General features: G+C 43.9%; 1 protein-coding gene across 2 annotated transcripts in view; it reads right to left on the bottom strand.

The window, feature by feature from the left end:
* The window catches only part of LOC124131986 (peroxisomal acyl-coenzyme A oxidase 3-like), a 30,009-nt gene that overhangs the window by 2,354 nt on the left and 6,497 nt on the right, over positions 1-21,158 (bottom strand). The window contains exons 2-13 of one of the 2 annotated variants that reach the window (XM_046495541.2): positions 20,306-20,536; positions 19,191-19,265; positions 18,167-18,256; positions 16,771-17,003; positions 13,332-13,428; positions 12,927-13,106; positions 11,166-11,288; positions 10,846-10,966; positions 10,091-10,219; positions 8,129-8,239; positions 7,432-7,586; positions 4,372-4,516 (exon numbers count right to left, since the gene is read on the bottom strand). In XM_046495541.2, the coding sequence (XP_046351497.2) occupies positions 4,372-4,516; positions 7,432-7,586; positions 8,129-8,239; positions 10,091-10,219; positions 10,846-10,966; positions 11,166-11,288; positions 12,927-13,106; positions 13,332-13,428; positions 16,771-17,003; positions 18,167-18,256; positions 19,191-19,265; positions 20,306-20,536 (1,690 nt within the window). Of the gene's footprint in view, positions 1-4,371; positions 4,517-7,391; positions 7,587-8,128; positions 8,240-10,090; positions 10,220-10,845; positions 10,967-11,165; positions 11,289-12,926; positions 13,107-13,331; positions 13,429-16,770; positions 17,004-18,166; positions 18,257-19,190; positions 19,266-20,305; positions 20,537-21,158 lie in introns of those variants that run through there. The other variant, XM_048391626.1, reaches the window with a different exon arrangement.

The raw sequence follows: 21,158 nt of genomic DNA, 5'->3' as shown, positions 1-21,158 counted from the left end.
ATCAGAAGTCAGGCAATCTAACCATTAGACCACAGAACTGGTTCAAGATAGGTGGTTCAGTGGAACGTATCATATTTCCTGGCCAGACATAGTTTATTAGCGTTTCTATAGACTGTCGTAACACACTTTTATACAAAATATTAAACAAATACTGAGAAATGTTGTTTCAACGGTTTACAAGTCAGAGAAACACTTCTCATCAGTTTTGGTTTGAAATGTAAACTCCCTTGGTCGGAATATCCCTTGCCTGCCCATAAAGTGGTGAGGTGTTTCTGTCTGATGGTACATACCCTGGTACAAAGTGGTGAGGTGTCTGTCTGATGGTACACACCCTGGTACAAAGTGCTGAGGTGTTTCTATCTAATGGTACACACCCTGGTACAGAGTGGTCAGGTGTATCTGTCTGATGGTACATACCCTGGTACAAAGTGGTCAGGTATTTCTATCTAATGGTACATACCCTGGTACAAAGTGGTCAGGTATTTCTATCTAAAGGTACATACCCTGGTACAAGGTGGTCAGGTATTTCTATCTAAAGGTACACACCCTGGTACAAAGTGGTCAGGTGTTTCTATCTAAAGGTACATACCCTGGTACAAAGTGGTCAGGTATTTCTATCTAAAGGTACATACCCTGGTACAAAGTGGTCAGGTATTTCTATCTAAAGGTACATACCCTGGTACAAAGTGGTCAGGTATTTCTATCTAAAGGTACATACCCTGGTACAAGGTGGTCAGGTATTTCTATCTAAAGGTACATACCCTGGTACAAAGTGGTCAGATATTTCTATCTCAAGGTACATACCCTGGTACAAGGTGGTCAGGTATTTCTATCTAAAGGTACACAACCTGGTACAAGGTGGTCAGGTGTTTATGTCTAAAGGTACATACCCTGGTACAAGGTGGTCAGGTATTTCTATCTAAAGGTACATACCCTGGTACAAGGTGGTCAGGTGTATCTGTCTGAAGGTACATACCCTGGTACAAGGTGGTCAGGTGTATCTGTCTGAAGGTACATACCCTGGTACAAAGTAGTCAGGTGTTTCTGTCTGATGGTACATACCCTGGTACAAAGTAGTCAGGTGTTTCTGTCTGATGGTACACACCCTGGTACAAAGTGGTCAGGTGTTTCTATCTAATGGTACATACCCTGGTACAAAGTAGTCAGGTGTTTATGTCTGATGGTACACACCCTGGTACAAAGTGGTCAGGTGTTTCTATCTAATGGTACATACCCTGGTACAAAGTGGTCAGGTGTTTCTATCTAATGGTACATACACTGGTACAAAGTAGTCAGGTGTTTCTGTCTGATGGTACATACCCTGGTAGAGAGTGGTCAGGTGTTTCTGTCTGATGGTACATACCCTGGTACAAAGTGGTCAGGTATTTCTATATAATGGTACATACCCTGGTACAAAGTGGTCAGGTGTTTCTGTCTGATGGTACATACCCTGGTACAAAGTGGTCAGGTATTTCTATATAATGGTACACACCCAGGTACAAAGTGGTCAGGTGTTTCTGTCTGATGGAACATACCCTGGTACAAAGTGGTCAGGTATTTCTATCTAATGGTACATACCCTGGTACAAAGTGGTCAGGTGTATCTGTCTAATGGTACACACCCTGGTACAAAGTGGTCAGGGGTTTCTGTCTGATGGTACACACCCTGGTACAAAGTGGTCAGGTGTTTCTGTCTAAAGGTACATACCCTGGTACAAAGTGGTCAGGTGTATCTGTCTAATGGTACACACCCTGGTACAAAGTGGTCAGGGGTTTCTGTCTGATGGTACACACCCTGGTACAAAGTGGTCAGGTGTTTCTGTCTAAAGGTACACACCCTGGTACAAAGTGGTCAGGGGTTTCTGTCTGATGGTACACACCCTGGTACAAAGTGGTCAGGTGTATCTGTCTGAAGGTACATACCCTGGTACAAGGTGGTCAGGTGTTTCTGTCTAAAGGTACACACCCTGGTACAAAGTAGTCAGGTGTTTCTGTCTGATGGTACATACCCTGGTACAAAGTGGTCAGGTGTTTCTGTCTGATGGTACACAACCTGGTACAAAGTGGTCAGGTGTTTCTGTCTGATGTTACACACCCTGGTACAAAGTGGTCAGGTGTTTCTGTCTGATGGTACACAACCTGGTACAAAGTAGTCAGGTGTATCTGTCTGATGGTACACACCCTGGTACAAAGGGTCAGGTGTTTCTGTCTGCAGGTACATACCCTGGTACAAAGTAGTCAGGTGTTTCTGTCTGATGGTACATACCCTGGTACAAGGTGGTCAGGTGTATCTGTCTGATGGTACATACCCTGGTACAAAGGGTCAGGTGTTTCTGTCTGAAGGTACACACCCTGGTACAAAGTGGTCAGGTGTTTCTGTCTGATGGTACACAACCTGGTACAAAGTAGTCAGGTGTTTCTGTCTAAAGGTACACACCCTGGTACAAAGTAGTCAGGTGTATCTGTCTGATGGTACACAACCTGGTACAAAGTGGTCAGGTGTTTCTGTCTGCAGGTACACACCCTGGTACAAAGTAGTCAGGTGTATCTGTCTGAAGGTACATACCCTGGTACAAAGTGGTCAGGTGTATCTGTCTGAAGGTACATACCCTGGTACAAGGTGGTCAGGTGTATCTGTCTGAAGGTACATACCCTGGTACAAGGTGGTCAGGTGTATCTGTCTGAAGGTACATACCCTGGTACAAGGTGGTCAGGTGTATCTGTCTGAAGGTACATACCCTGGTACAAGGTGGTCAGGTGTATCTGTCTGAAGGTACATACCCTGGTACAAAGTAGTCAGGTGTTTCTGTCTGATGGTACACACCCTGGTACAAGGTGGTCAGGTGTATCTGTCTGAAGGTACATACCCTGGTACAAAGTGGTCAGGTGTATCTGTCTGAAGGTACATACCCTGGTACAAGGTGGTCAGGTGTATCTGTCTGAAGGTACATACCCTGGTACAAAGTGGTCAGGTGTATCTGTCTGAAGGTACATACCCTGGTACAAAGTAGTCAGGTGTTTCTGTCTGAAGGTACATACCCTGGTACAAGGTGGTCAGGTGTATCTGTCTGAAGGTACATACCCTGGTACAAAGTGGTCAGGTGTATCTGTCTGAAGGTACATACCCTGGTACAAAGTAGTCAGGTGTTTCTGTCTGCAGGTACACACCCTGGTACAAAGTAGTCAGGTGTATCTGTCTGAAGGTACATACCCTGGTACAAAGTAGTCAGGTGTTTCTGTCTGATGGTACATACCCTGGTACAAGGTGGTCAGGTGTATCTGTCTGAAGGTACATACCCTGGTACAAGGTGGTCAGGTGTATCTGTCTGAAGGTACATACCCTGGTACAAAGTAGTCAGGTGTATCTGTCTGAAGGTACATACCCTGGTACAAGGTGGTCAGGTGTTTCTGTCTGATGGTACATACCCTGGTACAAGGTGGTCAGGTGTTTCTGTCTAAAGGTACATACCCTGGTACAAAGTGGTCAGGTGTTTCTGTCTGATGGTACATACCCTGGTACAAGGTGGTCAGGTGTATCTGTCTGAAGGTACATACCCTGGTACAAAGTGGTCAGGTGTTTCTATCTAAAGGTACACACCCTGGTACAAAGTGGTCAGGTGTTTCTGTCTGATGGTACACACCCTGGTACAAGGTGGTCAGGTGTTTCTGTCTGATGGTACACACCCTGGTACAAAGTGGTCAGGTGTTTCTGTCTGATGGTACACACCCTGGTACAAAGTGGTCAGGTGTTTCTGTCTGATGGTACACATCCTGGTACAAAGTGGTCAGGTGTTTCTATCTAATGGTACACACCCTGGTACAAAGTGGTCAGGTGTTTCTATCTAAAGGTACATACCCTGGTACAAAGTGGTCAGGTATTTCTATCTAAAGGCACACACCCTGGTACAAGGTGGTCAGGTATTTCTATCAAAAGGTACATACCCTGGTACAAAGTGGTCAGGTGTTTCTGTCTGATGGTACATACCCTGGTACAAAGTGGTCAGGTGTTTCTGTCTGATGGTACATACCCTGGTACAAAGTAGTCAGGTGTTTCTGTCTGAAGGTACACACCCTGGTACAAAGTGGTCAGGTGTATCTGTCTGAAGGTACACACCCTGGTACAAGGTGGTCAGGTATTTCTGTCTGATGGTACACACCCTGGTACAAGGTGGTCAGGTATTTCTGTCTGATGGTACATACCCTGGTACAAAGTGGTCAGGTGTTTCTGTCTGATGGTACACACCCTGGTACAAGGTGGTCAGGTATTTCTATCTAAAGGTACATACCCTGGTACAAGGTGGTCAGGTATTTCTGTCTAAAGGTACATACCCTGGTACAAGGTGGTCAGGTATTTCTGTCTAAAGGTACATACCCTGGTACAAGGTGGTCAGGTGTTTCTCAATGCTCCACAAGCCGTACAGCGTACACAGGCGGGTCAGCACAGGCTTGAGGCCGGCAGGTGTCGGCTCCCCATTGTTTTCTTCCAGCAGCTTCACAAATCTGTCCAAGACATTCAACTACAAACAAAAAAACCTCATGTCACTGATAGCAGCTTGCTTAAGTCATTAACTCCAGTATACTACGGTTATAACGAACTCAAAGGGACCACTAATTTCAGTTTGTTTCTAATTTCAGTCGTTCATTATAAGCATATATACCATCTATACAGCATATATACGGCAAATGGCCAGGACCAAAAAGCAGTTCATTATATCCGTTTGTTGTCATAAGCATGTTCATTACATACACAGTTTACTGTATAGATTTCTCTCTGTCTCCTACACAAGGCTTGCACTGCCAGTTTGTTCTTAACTTACAGAATACTTCAACTTGTATCAGCTTTATTTGATTCACATTGATACGTACATGTATTAAAAATACCCATGTTAAAGTGTTAAAAATACCCATCCCTCATAGCACATCTTCCCGAGGCAAGTGAGTTAACTGACTATAAAAGTCCAGTTTCCACCCTTGCTGAACTAGGCTGGTATTATGGAGTTACATTTTGGCTGGACTAACGAGTCTATGCATAGTCCAATCAAAATCGTGCACCGAAATCGAAATCCGGTTCGTAAAGTGTCATGCAGATTTCGGTCGACTGCAAGATTTGCAAAGCATGTGCACCGCTAACTCGTTGTCAACAGATATTTTCTAAATCTTTTCATCTTTTTAATCAAGGTGCTCACGTGATTTGATGCATTTCGCATTGTAAGATTCGTTTTATCACAATATAGATCTTCATTATCGATCAGACCGTCTTGACTGGGCGCCACCGTTTTGTTTGAAGCAAATGCAAGTGATACGAGAGGTTGAATCTGATTGGTCAATAGGAGAGGCATAGAAAGGACATAACCCGTAATAGCCACTGATGGCGCTACGATCGAGCCCAGGAATTCCAACCTAGTTCGGCAAGGGTGGAAACTGGACTTTTAAAGTCAGTTAACTCTCTTGCCTCGGGAAGATGCTCATAGCATTGATATTGAGGTAAATTGTGACAGCCTGAATATCTTCCCTTTCTATCAGTGCCAGACCTAAACTGTAATATGTCACCTTCTGCCAGTACCGGAGTGTGACCCAAATATGTTGCCTATATCATGTCTATATATGCTAGTGCCAGACACACTCTCCTATATCTCACCTCTATATCTGCCAGTTCCATACTACGCCTCTAATATCTCACCTCTATATACATCAGTGCCAGACAGTGTCTCTAATATCTCACCTCAATATATGCCAGTGCCAGTCAATGTCTCTAATATCTCACCTCAATATATGCCAGTGCCAGTCAATGTCTCTAATATCTCGCCTCGATATATCCCAGTGCCAGTCAATGTCTCTAATATCTCACCTCAATATATGCCAGTGCCAGTCAATGTCTCTAATATCTCACCTCAATATATGCCAGTGCCAGACAATGTCTCCAATATCTCACCTCAGTATACGCCAGTGCCAGACAGTGTCCAATATCTCACCTCTATATACACCAGTGCCAGACAGTGTCTAATATCTCACCTCTATATACACCAGTGCCAGACAGTGTCCAATATCTCGCCTCTATATACACCAGTGCCAGACAGTGTCCAATATATCACCTCTATATACACCAGTGCCAGACAATATCTCTAATATCTCGCCTCTTTATACGCCAGTGCCAGACAATATCTCTAATATCTCATCTTATTATACACCAGTGCCAGACAGTGCCAGACAGTCTCTAATATCTCACCTCTATATACACCAGTGCCAGACAATATCTCTAATATCTCACCTCTTTATACGCCAGTGCCAGACAATATCTCTAATATCTCACCTCTATATACATCAGTGCCAGACAGTGTCTCTAATATCTCACCTCAATATATGCCAGTGCCAGTCAATGTCTCTAATATCTCACCTCAATATATGCCAGTGCCAGTCAATGTCTCTAATATCTCGCCTCGATATATCCCAGTGCCAGTCAATGTCTCTAATATCTCACCTCAATATATGCCAGTGCCAGTCAATGTCTCTAATATCTCACCTCAATATATGCCAGTGCCAGACAATGTCTCCAATATCTCACCTCAGTATACGCCAGTGCCAGACAGTGTCCAATATCTCACCTCTATATACACCAGTGCCAGACAGTGTCTAATATCTCACCTCTATATACACCAGTGCCAGACAGTGTCCAATATCTCGCCTCTATATACACCAGTGCCAGACAGTGTCCAATATATCACCTCTATATACACCAGTGCCAGACAATATCTCTAATATCTCGCCTCTTTATACGCCAGTGCCAGACAATATCTCTAATATCTCATCTTATTATACACCAGTGCCAGACAGTGCCAGACAGTCTCTAATATCTCACCTCTATATACACCAGTGCCAGACAATATCTCTAATATCTCACCTCTTTATACGCCAGTGCCAGACAATATCTCTAATATCTCATCTTATTATACACCAGTGCCAGACAGTGCCAGACTGTCTCTAATATCTCACCTCTATATACACCAGTGCCAGACAGTGTCCAATATCTCACCTCTATATACACCAGTGCCAGACAGTGTCCAATATCTCACCTCTATATACGCCAGTACCAGACAGTGTCCAATATCTCACCTCTATATACACCAGTGCCAGACAGTCTCTAATATCCCACCTCTATATACGCCAGTACCAGACAGTGTCCAATATCTCACCTCTATATACGCCAGTGCCAGACAGTCTCTAATATCTCACCTCTAAATACACCAGTGCCAGACAGTCTCTAATATCCCACCTCTATATACACCAGTGCCAGACAGTCTCTAATATCGCACCTCTATATACACCAGTGCCAGACAATGCCTCTAATATCTCACCTCTATATACGCCAGTGCCAGACAGTCTCTAATATCCCACCTCTATATACGCCAGTGCCAGACAGTCTCTAATATCCCACCTCTATATACGCCAGTGCCAGACTGCGGCAGTAGTAGGCCTGACTGTCATTTCTGGCCGTGAAGGAGTCCTTGCCTGCTGCTGACTGCTGCTTGAGCCTGGCTGTACTGTCCTTCATCAAGTAGCAGACCAGCCACTGGTAGGCCGCGAGGGACACTGAACAAACAGGGAGCCTGCATCACTATGTCAGCTGACGGCATGATACATGCATGACACACAGTGTGATGGTAATTAGTGCACATTAACCTTACGTTTGGTAGTTAACGCCACACTCAGCAATATTCCAGCTGTATGGTGTCAACCTGTACATAATCGGGTCTGGACCAGACAATCCTGTGACTAATACTTTGAGCAGTGATCCATGCCGTCAGGGTATAATGTCATGCAATCAATTAAGTCAACCAAACCTTCCCACCGGATCCATTTGATTGGATCCATGACCAGGAGAGGTTGCTCAGGTATTTTAACCTGGATTCCTCACAGGGTCACACTATCACATGACTGGTTGTAAGCAGTCCTTACACACCTTGAATATCAATCAATAAGACAACTTGTAACTGTCGCTTTGTTGTTTTGACACCCTTAACAGTCAGATATTATGACCAGGTTATACAACTATCACAGATTATAAAACTATCACAGATTATACAACTATCACAGCTGAGGATGCGCATGAGAAAGCTTTGTCTGTAGCTTACCTTGTGGATTCAGACAGTCTTCCACAGTGGAACTCGTGAATTTAGATGACAGAATCTTGTCCAGGTTGGCCAGAAAGTCCAGACTGTTCAATGGCGTGGGGATTTGCTGACCTGATAGGCAACAAACCATACTTCTTATCACATGAACAACAACAACAACAACAACAAGGCCCTAGAAGGTTTACAGTCACAATATCATCTAATCCTACCGGGTACCCATTCACTCTTGAGTGGACAGTCATTTGTCAAGTAAACAGGTGCTTCAGTGTGGGACAGGAACATGCCCTAGGTCTACCTTTCCTCTGTTGGGCCATCTCACATACAGACACACAACTAGGTCTACCTTTCCTCTGTTGGGCCATCTCACACAGACACACAACTAGGTCTTCCTTTCACTGTTGGGCCATCTCACAAAGACACACAACTAGGTCTACCTTTCCTCTGTTGGGCCATCTCACACAGACACACAACTAGGTCTACCTTTCCTCTGTTGGGCCATCTCGCACAGACACACAACTAGGTCTTCCTTTCCTCTGTTGGGCCATCTCACACAGACACACAACTAGGTCTACCTTTCCTCTGTTGGGCCATCTCACACAGACACACAACTAGGTCTACCTTTCCTCTGTTGGGCCATCTCACACACAGACACACAACTAGGTCTACCTTTCCTCTGTTGGGCCATCTCACACACAGACACACAACTAGGTCTACCTTTCCTCTGTTGGGCCATCTCACACAGACACACAACTAGGTCTTCCTTTCCTCTGTTGGACCATCTCACAGACAACTAGGTCTACCTTTCCTCTGTTGGGCCATCTCGTACACAGACACACAACTAGGTCTACCTTTCCTCTGTTGGGCCATCTCACATAGACACACAACTAGGTCTACCTTATCTCTGTTGGGCCATCTCACAGACAACTAGGTCTACCTTTCCTCTGTTGGGCCATCTCGTACACAGACACACAACTAGGTCTACCTTTCCTCTGTTGGGCCATCTCACACAGACACACAACTAGGTCTACCTTATCTCTGTTGGGCCATCTCACAGACAACTAGGTCTACCTTTCCTCTGTTGGGCCATCTCGTACACAGACACACAACTAGGTCTACCTTTCCTCTGTTGGGCCATCTCACACAGACACACAACTAGGTCTACCTTTCCTCTGTTGGGCCATCTCACACACAGACACACAACTAGGTCTACCTTTCCTCTGTTGGGCCATCTCACACACAGACACACAACTAGGTCTACCTTTCCTCTGTTGGGCCATCTCACACAGACACACAACTAGGTCTTCCTTTCCTCTGTTGGGCCATCTCACACACAGCTAGGTCTACCTTTCCTCTGTTGGGCCATCTCGTACACAGACACACAACTAGGTCTACCTTTCCTCTGTTGGGCCATCTCACAAAGACACACAACTAGGTCTACCTTTCCTCTGTTGGGCCATCTCGTACACAGACACACAACTAGGTCTACCTTTCCTCTGTTGGGCCATCTCACACAGACACACAACTAGGTCTACCTTTCCTCTGTTGGGCCATCTCGTACACAGACACACAACTAGGTCTACCTTTCCTCTGTTGGGCCATCTCACACAGACACACAACTAGGTCTACCTTTCCTCTGTTGGGCCATCTCGTACACAGACACACAACTAGGTCTACCTTTCCTCTGTTGGGCCATCTCTCACACAGACACACAACTAGGTCTACCTTTCCTCTGTTGGGCCATCTCACACACAGACACACAACTAGGTCTACCTTTCCTCTGTTGGGCCATCTCACATACAGACACACAACTAGGTCTACCTTTCCTCTGTTGGGCCATCTCACACACAGACACACAACTAGGTCTACCTTTCCTCTGTTGGGCCATCTCACACACAGACACACAACTAGGTCTACCTTTCCTCTGTTGGGCCATCTCACACACAGACACACAACTAGGTCTACCTTTCCTCTGTTGGGCCATCTCGTACATGCCCAGGAGGTAGTTGCTGGTCTGCTGCAGGATCACGTTGTTGTCACCTTCATAGGTCATGTTGGGGTCATGGTCGTTCCGGATGTCGCCCAGTCGGTTCACTGCAACAACCACTGACTCATGTAGATATACAGTGAGGGACTTTCCTAAATCCTCAACAATAAACGTGCATAAATGAGGACTTTTCTTAAATCCTTACCTCTGTAAACATATCAGCAAGTGGCTATTATCACCACAGTGTGTTCACTTAACCTAGTTTACCAATCTGTTACCTGTACTTTGCCAAATAATTTTAATGGAATAACGTCTGAGCCCTAAAGCATCACTTTCTAAGGTGATTGTTAATCTGTAAATGAAAAACGACTATTTTTGCTACTCCATCAACAAGATAAATCCCGGACTTAAATGAACATTACAAGTGAGTGAGTGAGTTGGGTTTAACGCCGCTTTTAACAGTTTACAGTTATATCGCGACGTGTCAGCTTAATGTGGGAAGAAAGCCCGAAGTAATGCAGGTCTCAGACGTTTACCACTTCGGTGAAACCCACGAGCACGGGTATGGTGCTGACAAACCTAGAAACATAATCGGGGCGAAACGGGATTCGAACATACAATCATAGGTTTCTGGCTTGCCCAAGGGACGCAACTCTGCACAGGGAATCGTGGCGCCTAGACGACTGGGCCACCCGTGCCCCCATGAACATTACAAAGAAGCTGAAGACCGTACCTTTGAAGTAGCCATGACCACCACAAGCTTCCCGGCACTCCTGGATGGAGTCCCTGGCCAGCCAGCCAGCCAGCGGTTTACTGGCACACGAGATTGCGTGGATCTCCCGACCCAGCTCCGCCTACAACACGACCCCACCGTGTGAGTAGACAAACAGCAGTTAGATCTACACTATCATCATTCCTTGCTTACTAACATGGCTTTCTCCTTCCATAAATGATAAAGCACCAAACTATTTTAAGGTAATGATCAAGGTGATCTAGCTTTTACACACCAAGAGATAATAAGTTATTCTACTTTCAGGTCAACAATAATCCCACCTGTTTCTCACTCTTATCCCCGACCATCATGCCGATCCTCAACATGACGTAGTCCATGAAGAATGTGGTGGAGAAGTTTTCCAGAGCGTACATTGCTGCGATGTAGGGGATAAGTCTCCATTGCTGCAACACAACATCAACAGGACATGAACACACCAGCCAGTCTCCCAACTGTAGATAATAGACTACATGACAGCACTATCTCAATCATATCAGCCAGTGAAAGCATTATCTTTGTTATATCATCCAGTGAAAGCTTTATCTCAGTCATATCATCCAGTGAAAGCATTATCTGAGTTATATTATCCAGTGAAAGCATTATCTCAGTCATATCATCCAGTGAAAGCATAATCTTTGTCATATCAGCCAGTGAAAGCAGTATCTTTGTTATATCATCCAGTGAAAGCTTTATCTCAGTCATATCATCCAGTGAAAGCATTATCTGAGTTATATTATCCAGTGAAAGCATTATCTCAGTCATATCATCCAGTAGAAGCATTATCTCAGTCATATCATCCAGTGAAGGCATTATCTTTGTCATATCATCCAGTGAAAGCATTATCTCAGTCATATCATCCAGTGAAAGCATTATCTGAGTTATATTATCCAGTGAAAGCATTATCTCAGTCATATCATCCAGTGAAAGCATAATCTTTGTCATATCAGCCAGTGAAAGCAGTATCTTTGTTATATCATCCAGTGAAAGCTTTATCTCAGTCATATCATCCAGTGAAAGCATTATCTGAGTTATATTATCCAGTGAAAGCATTATCTCAGTCATATCATCCAGTGAAAGCATAATCTTTGTCATATCAGCCAGTGAAAGCAGTATCTTTGTTATATCATCCAGTGAAAGCTTTATCTCAGTCATATCATCCAGTGAAAGCATTATCTGAGTTATATTATCCAGTGAAAGCATTATCTCAGTCATATCATCCAGTAGAAGCATTATCTCAGTCATATCATCCAGTGAAGGCATTATCTTTGTCATATCATCCAGTGAAAGCATTATCTCAGTCATATCATCCAGTGAAAGCATTATCTGAGTTATATTATCCAGTGAAAGCATTATCTGAGTCATATTATCCAGTGAAAGCATTATCTCAGTCATATCATCCAGTGAAAGCAGTATCTCAGTTATATCTGCCAGTGAAAGCATTATCTGAGTTATAGTGAGTGAGTTAAAGCTTTTACGTCACATCGGCAATATTTCAGCCATATCGTGACGATATCTGAGTTATATCAGCCAGTGAAAGCATTATCTGAGTTATATCACTCAGTGAAAGCATTATCTCAGTCATATCATCCAGTGAGAGCATTATCTCAGTCATATCGTCCAGTGAGAGCATTATCTCAGTCATATCATCTAGTGAAAGCATTATCTGAGTTATATCATCTAGTGAAAGCATTATCTGAGTTATATCATCTAGTGAAAGCATTATCTGAGTGATATTCGCTTTGCAACACAGATCATCTTCACAGGTGGCCAACCAAGTTGGGCCATTAAAATATGAGGGCTTGCAACATATTTGTTAACAAGCCCTCTTGGCTGTGAACTATGGAAACAAATTCATACACTGCTCCTACCTGAGTGAGTGAGTATGGTTTTATGCCATTTTTAGCAATATTCCAGCAATATCACGACAGGGGACACCAGAAATGGGCTTCACAAATTGTACCCATGTGGGGAATTGAAACTGGGTCTTTGGCATGACGAGCAAACACTTTAACCACTGGGCTACCCCACCGCCCTGCTCCTACCTGAAGCTGGTACTCCAGAACTGGGATCTCACTGTCCGATGGTCCAAACTGCCTGCGCACTGCGGAGTAGCGTACAGCGATGGGTAGAGCCAGCTTCATGTTGCACGTACACATCCCTGTGATGCCCACTCTCCCACCAGACAGGGCGCCAAGGGAGGCGCCAAACCTCTTGCTCGGATCCTGTAACCATGGAAACAATGGTGGAAACAGCCCAGAACCAAACAATACCAAATGATGTGGTAATTATTCATTGTATTCGGAAGTAATATCACTTCATTTTTATCTAAATACAATATTTACAATGGGGTCATCTTCAACTCTTAGATTTCTGGTCGTGAGAATATTTCAAGGATAATATATGGACTGACTGCTGTGTGGACACTTCAGCTGTACCAGCCAGCATACCTTGTATGGGGTAACATAGCGACCCTCAGGTGTGACGTCCCCGAACTTGTCCAACAGGTTATCACGGGGGATGTGGTAGTTGTTGAAAGAAACAAATCTGAAAAGTAGAAATTTGGGATTTTCCATATATCGGAATGAGACAGATGTTCATCAAAGTGAATCCAGGCCATCAAGTCTGGAGATTCTGACAGTGAAAGTATGGATCCCGGCTGTCAGTCAGGTCTAGGAGGTGAGGTGAAATGGGGTTCAACGTTGAATTCAAGATTATTTAGCATTTAGCGACTGGTGGTGGTGGTGGTGATGGTGTGCTTGTATGCTTGTACTTGTCCGAACTAATCCCCATTTTTATAGTGCTTGCCCACTGAGATACCATGCTGCAGTTTAACATGGATACCACACTCAGACACAGTATACTGACTCCGAGCTGACCAGTCCTTGTATTAACCCCTTAATGTTGAGCACCAGGCAGGGTAACATCAAGCACCACCTATTATCATCTTTTGGCATGACGTGACCAGGGATCGAAACAGATGACAATGTTGTTACAGCAATTGACCAGAAGAGATCAAGATTGAGTTAGATGCATCCCCAAAAATAAAACTTCATGTACATTCATGAAAAAAAATGTTTAAATCAAACAGGGCTGGAGTAGATTCTGGGAGCTCCTAGATTATAGTTATAACCCAGGGTAGATTCTGGGAGCTCCTAGATTATAGTTATAACCCAGGGTAGATTCTGGGAGCTCCTAGATTATAGTTATAACCCAGGGTAGATTCTGGGAGCCCCTAGATTATGTTATAACCCAGGGTAGATTCTGGGAGCTCCTAGATTATAGTTATAACCCGGGGTAGATTCTGGGAGCTCCTAGATTATAGTTATAACCCGGGGTAGATTCTGGGAGCCCCTAGATTATAGTTTTAACCCGGGGTAGATTCTGGGAGCTCCTAGATTATAGTTTTAACCCGGGGTAGATTCTGGGAGCTCCTAGATTATAGTTTTAACCCGGGGTAGATTCTGGGAGCTCCTAGATTATAGTTATAACCCGGGGTAGATTCTGGGAAAGGGGGTAGATTCTTTGAGCTCCCAGAATCTACTCCGCGTAGATTCTGGATGGCCCCAGAATTTACCCAGGTATACTTTGAAGGGGGGGATATACGGGGGTGTTCATTAAAGATTTCCCCTGACCCCCTTCCGATGGACCTAGTGGAATGAAACTTGGCATAGGTATTAGTCTTTCTCCACATAGGAACCACCAAGAGTTACACACTTCTCCCATCGTTTTATGCAACTATGGAGACCACGCTTGTAAAAGCCCTCATTTTGCATCTCAAACCAGGACTTGACTTCAGAAATCAGTGTTTCATCATCTGTGAAACGTTTTCCCTTCAAAAATGACTTCATGGTTGGAAAGAGGTGGAAGTCAGATGGTGCAAGGTCAGGAGAGTAAGGAGGATGTGGAAGGATTTCATAGCCACAGGACCGCACTTCTGTCTGGGCAACATGAGAGTTGTGTACTGGAGCATTGTCTTCCAGGAGACGGACACCCTTGGTCAGCATGCCACGCCTCTTAAGCTTGATAGCGTCCCGCAATTTCCGCAGCAGGAAGCATAATAAGCTCCTGTAATTGGGTTGGACACGTGCCTTCTTTGGGGGTGGAGACTCCACATGCTTCCATTGCATCGACTGAACTTTAGTCTCAGGATCATAGTGATAGACCCATGTTTCATCCTGTGTGATAAGTCTGTCAAAAAAGTTTGCCTGTTTTTTTTAGGCACATGTCCAAAAGATCCTTTGAGCAATTGACTCGTTCCAGCTTTTGGAAAGGTGTGAGCAACCTGGGAATCCATCGTGCAGACACCTTATGCATGTTCAAATTGTCATGGATGATTTTGTCCACAGACCCTACAGTGATCTTGACATCTTGTGCTTACTGGCGAACAGTTATACGTCGGTCTGCCAAAATGGCGGTCTCCACTTGATGGATAGTGTCCTCATCAATGGCTAAATGGGGGCGACCAGGAATGGCAGCTGTTTCCACGGATGTCCGACCACACTTGAACTGGCGATGCCAGTGTTTAACAACGTCATATGATGGGACATCTTCCCCATAAGTTGCTTTCATTTCATCAAAAGTTTCTTTTGGTGTGTGACCTTTCAAATATAAAAACCTAATCACTGCTTGGTATTCTACTGGCTCCATTGTCACACCCTACTCGATCATAACACCTGTAAAAGTGGTAAGATTAATAGTTCGGTGCTGCAAATTCAGACATAACCCATAGATACATGTATCATTACACATGTGAAATTTCAACCAAATTTGATAACCCTAAGTGGTTTAGGGGAAATCTTTAATGAACACCCCTCGTAAGGGTGGATCCATGCTGCAGGATCAAGGAGATCTTGACCCCCTGTAAGTGTGGATCCATGCTGTTGGATCAAGGAGATCTTGACCCCCTGTAAGCGTGGATCCATGCTGTTGGATCAAGGAGATCTTGACCCCCTGTAAGCGTGGATCCATGCTGTTGGATCAAGGAGATCTTGACACTGTGTAAGCGTGGATCCATGCTGTTGGATCAAGGAGATCTTGACACTGTGTAAGTGTGGATCCATGCTGTTGGATCAAGGAGATCTTGACACTGTGTAAGCGTGGATCAATGTTGTTGGATCAAGGAGATCTTGACACTGTGTAAGTATGGATCCATGCTGTTGGATCAAGGAGATCTTGACACTGTGTAAGCACGGATCCATGCTGTTGGATCAAGGAGATCTTGACACTGTGTAAGCGTGGATCCATGCTGTTGGATCAAGGAGATCTTGACACTGTGTAAGTGTGGACCAATGCTGTTGGATCAAGGAGATCTTGACACTGTGTAAGCGTGGATCAATGCTGTTGGATCAAGGAGATCTTGACACTGTGTAAGCGTGGATCTATGCTGTTGGATCAAGGAGATCTTGACACTGTGTAAGCGTGGATCTATGCTGTTGGATCAAGGAGATCTTGACACTGTGTAAGCGTGGATCCATGCTGTTGGATCAAGAAGTGCAAGCACAGATCCATGCTGTTGAGTTCAGGATATCCTGACAGTGTAAGCATTGAGCTATGCTTTCAGGATCTCCCTGGGTCTGTCCCTGGGTCTGTCCCTGGGTCAGTCCCTGGGTCAGTTCCTGGCTCTGTCCCTGGGTCTGTCCCTGGGTCTGTCACTGGGTCAGTTCCTCGGTCAGTTCCTGGGTCTGTCCCTGGGTCAGTCCCTGGGTCAGCTCCTGGCTCTGTCCCTGGGTCAGTTCCTGGGTCAGTTCCTGGGTGAGTCCCTGGCTCTGTCCCTGGGTCAGTCCCTGGGTCTGTCCCTGGGTCAGTCCCTGGGTCAGTTCCCTGGTCAGTTCCCTGGTCAATCCCTGGGTCAGGTTGTTGGTTCAAGCTGAATATCTGCACACTCACCCATTGTCAATACCATTGAGGCCAATCTTCTCCCCCATATCCCCGACGAGCACCCCAGGGTACGCCAGCAGTGTCCGCGGGTCACGGACAGGAACCGCAAACGTGTGGAGCCCGTGACAGGAGCCATCTGGTGTGTACAACTGCGCGTACAGCACAGCATGGGTGGCGGACTTGCCCAGGTTCCCCACCCAGATCTTGGTCGCCTCCACATCTGGGGTGTTCAACACATACTCCTGAAATCATCAGGTCATCACAATAAGTTATAAGGCTAATTTTTGTTTGTTCTTTAATCCCACACTCAGCAATATTCCAGCTATATGATGGCAACCTGTAAGTAATCAAGTGAGGACCAGGATCCCGTTCTACAAAGCGATCTTAGCGCTTAGCTTGTCCTCGTACCCTGATGACATGGGTCTTTGCTCACAATATTAATCACTGGTTTATCTGAGACCCGTTCCACTAAGCGATATTAGCGCTACGATCATCGTAAGCCTATGTTAAAGTATGGGAGTTACGATCATCTTAGCGCTAATATCGCTTAGTGGAACGGGTCCCAGATAAACCAGTGATTAATATTGTGAGCAAAGACCCATGTCATCAGGGTACGAGGACAAGCTATCACAGAAGTCACTGAGTCTGACCACCCAATCCATTCAGTCGACTACGACCAGCATGGTTTACTGGTTGCCTATTCTAAAGTTTTGAAATCCCCAATGAAAAATAAAATCGGATCTTACATTGTCTTAGTGCTTGCTACCACTACTCTAAGATTTGAGGACCTCCCATTACCGGTCATGTCTAAACGACCTTCCACGAACTTTGACCGACCAATGAAATGATAAAGAAGAAGTTGACGTAAGCCAATCTTTACAGCCCTAGTTTCAAACTGACAACTTCTATTCCAGACTACACTTTGAAAAATATTGATTCAAAATTTGAAACTGAACAAAATTCTGGAATTTCTAATAGATGGCTAATATTGTACGGCAGTTCTTCCCACGGGCTCTGGAAAGTTTCAAATGTCTATCCCATTGAAGCAAGAGATAGATGATGATTTCAATGAAATCAGTCAAAACTGCAGTTCAAAATCCTGTATTAACCAGTTTGAGGCTGCATGATTAGAAAACACTTTCTCGATCCAGCAAGCGATGCTCTGATTGGTCGGATGAAAGTTCAATCTGGGGCCCATAATGGGATATCCTCAGATCTTTGTTTAGCAGTAGTGAGAACTAAGATCTGATTCTAATCAGATTATTGAAATACTGTCAGTGTTATCAAATCTCAAACATGTCCCCAGTTACATACAAGTTCCATTGCTGCGAGTTATCATATACTGAATCTTCAACCTGAACATTATTATTCAATCAAAATTATAACATTAACAAACTCCTAGTACCTTGGTGTTGGGGTCGTAGGTCGCAGTCGTCCTCATCGCCTTCGTGTTGCTGCCATGACTCAACTCAGTCAGAGCAAAGCATCCAAAATTCTGAAAGATCACAAAACATTCACATACTTAACAAAAACACCAGTTACAGGTAGACACATACAGTGTATCAAGACGAGAATGAATGTGGATATCCCTAAACTTCTGACTTTGTTTTTGTCTGTTGTTAAACGCCGCACTCAGCAATTTTCCAGACGACAGTCAACAAATAATTAAGTCTGGACCTGACAATCCAGAGATTGATATCATGAGCATAGATCCACCCAACTGGGATACAATGACATTCATCAACCAAGTCAGCTAGCCCGACCACCTGATCCCGTTAGTCGCCCCGCCGGTTAACCCCTTACGGTCCGGTGGACAAGGTATCCTAAATGACTACCGGGTAGTAGAAATTGGCCCATTTTAAGGGTTTTGCTATATGTTATCATTATAAGGACTAGTGGATTAAAAATGTTGGTTCTTCCGCTGCTCAAATCATCTGTATCCTTGGGTGATGGAGGAACATAGTGTGAGTTATAAACCTGGGAAGTACTAATGATGGTTGTAAATAGGGGAGAAACGATACCACAAGGGCACGATACGATATATATCACGATACATAGGTCATGATACGATATGTATTGCGATACACATATTTAGGTCAAATCGCATGGAAACGTCTTGACAATAACTATTTCAGAGCAGGTTCAAAAGAAAAAGCTAGCTGTAGACACATGTTCGTAGCGGCTATTTTTAGTAGTAAACTTGAAATGCAATTATAACACATTTTGCTTTATCTGACTGACAAAAATATCATTAAATTTAATTCCGCAAGTGTATTATCTTGTATCGATACAGGAAAAAATGTTTCGTGTATCGTATCGTCACATGAAAACCCATGATGCACCGGTGCATCGATGTATCGTTTCACCCCTAGTTGCAAATCAGACATCTCTGGGCCCTGGACAATGAGTCCACATGCTTCACCTCTCACCTCAAACTTCTTGTTATCTTCTATGAGTTGCTCATGTCTGCGAGACCCCATGGACGTGACCACACCACCAAACATCTAACAGGCCAACATAAGAACACTTCAATTCACACAATTCTCTGAACAACATTAGAATTTTTCAGGGTCAAGAGAAAAATATTTAAAATCAGATCAGACTTGTGCAGGACACCATCATCCGAGCAATGGACAGAGCTCCAGATAACTTTTTGAGCAATTGAGTTTTTAACTCTAGGGTTTCTATTTCAATTGGGTTATTACATTTTTCATTTGGTAATCAATATTGTTTCACTCATCTATTCATCACTCTATTAGGTTTTTCACATTTTAATATTTTTTAACATTTTAAGATTTAAAAAACAATAATAATGTTTAAGATGCATATAACTGTTCTAAATATAAAGGCTTGACTTGGAAAGTAAATAAGTTCGTAATTTTGCTTCAGAAATTAGCGCCTTTGTACGCATGCTGAAAAAGCATCATTGGGTATTTATGCAAGCTGTTTTTATACATTTGAGTTTTTCATTTCATGCATGCGTTTCTGTAAGCAAGTTAATTGAAAGTAATTGAGTTTTGAATATTTTTTGGGCGTATTTTATGCAAAGACGCTGCTTATCTGTACCTCTGCATGTATCAGAACCATAGGCCTTGTTGTTTCCATCGGGAAGTCGCAAAAGGTAAAGGTTTACGACACACAGACAGATGGAAGGATCGACATAACCTCCCTTAAACCTTAATTTCAGGTGAGAAAACACAAAGGAGCCCAAACTGAAAAGGACTTCAAGATAACACTCTGGCAATTTACCTAGATGAAGACATGAAACTTGTTATGGCTAGCAAGTTCTTCAGTATGTATTCGTTACTCGTAATGCCTGGATGATGCTAGACTTGCACAAGTCTCTAAGGCAATAATTATTAGTTTAAACCATAATTTCTAAATTATGTAATAATATGAACAAGTTGTCCCAATAAGAGACTTGAGTCCTTAGTCCACATATCTAGACTTGCCTTTAAGAGGATAGAACTACTAGACATCCATGGACTTATTTCAGTACAGCCTTGGAGCAAGGCTAGAATGGTGGTTCCCGATCGCGACCTACCTCCACGCTGAGCTGGACCTTGGCCCCCATGCTCCAGTCGTACATGCCCAAACTGTCACTGAGGATCTTGTGCCTCAGGGGATTGGTGTACAACTCAGAGTCAGGGAGAAAGTTGTATGCAAAAATCTGTCGCACACGTTGAAAAGCCAGTTTCCGTGTCTCGGACAGACTTGGTGTGGAGTATGACCTTGAGAACAGTGGGTCATTTTCCAGTGTTTTCCAAATCTTGTTCTGAAATGAAGAGATGGAAAAGTTAAGATTTGAAAAGATTTTCACCAGAGTTTTGCATGGGTCTATGTTCAAGTCCTCGTACCTGTCGGTAATAATGTTTGGGGGGCAAGGCATAACATTTGGTCACCGGTCACATGTGTCATGCCTCACAGGATTTCTAATATTTGAATTGCATGCTAAAGTCAGCCGACATGTTAGTTGATATTATATGTCCTCCTTAAAATCATCAAAAACAAATGTAAAAGGTCAAAGACAAGATTTCCTCGCAGACAAATGAAGTTTTCCTGGTTTTAATGTAGATGTTCTGCACATATTTCTCTTATCAATGTTTTATCAAATACTGTAAATCGTGAAATTAATGCGTCTCCAAAAGAATGCGACCACTGGCCCCTAGCCAAAAATGCGACTCAATATGAATGTGACACCCCCCTCCTCTCAAGCATCAGTGGATTTATATCTTAAGAAAATGTCCTCTGTCAGGTTTACAGGAGAATCCTCACCCTCAACCAACCTTACATTAATCCAATCACACACCAAATAGCACCGCTCATTAGTGCTGAGTAGAGTACTTCCACAAGAACAATACATACACGCTGGCTCGTGTCGGCCTTTGACCTTTGAC

The sequence above is a fragment of the Haliotis rufescens genome, unplaced genomic scaffold (genome assembly GCF_023055435.1).
Source record: "Haliotis rufescens isolate VD_foot unplaced genomic scaffold, xgHalRufe1.0.p SCAF_93, whole genome shotgun sequence".
NCBI lineage: Eukaryota > Metazoa > Mollusca > Gastropoda > Lepetellida > Haliotidae > Haliotis > Haliotis rufescens.
The sequence above is the reverse complement of the archived record's forward strand: the minus strand, read 5'-3'. Positions and strand labels throughout refer to the sequence as shown.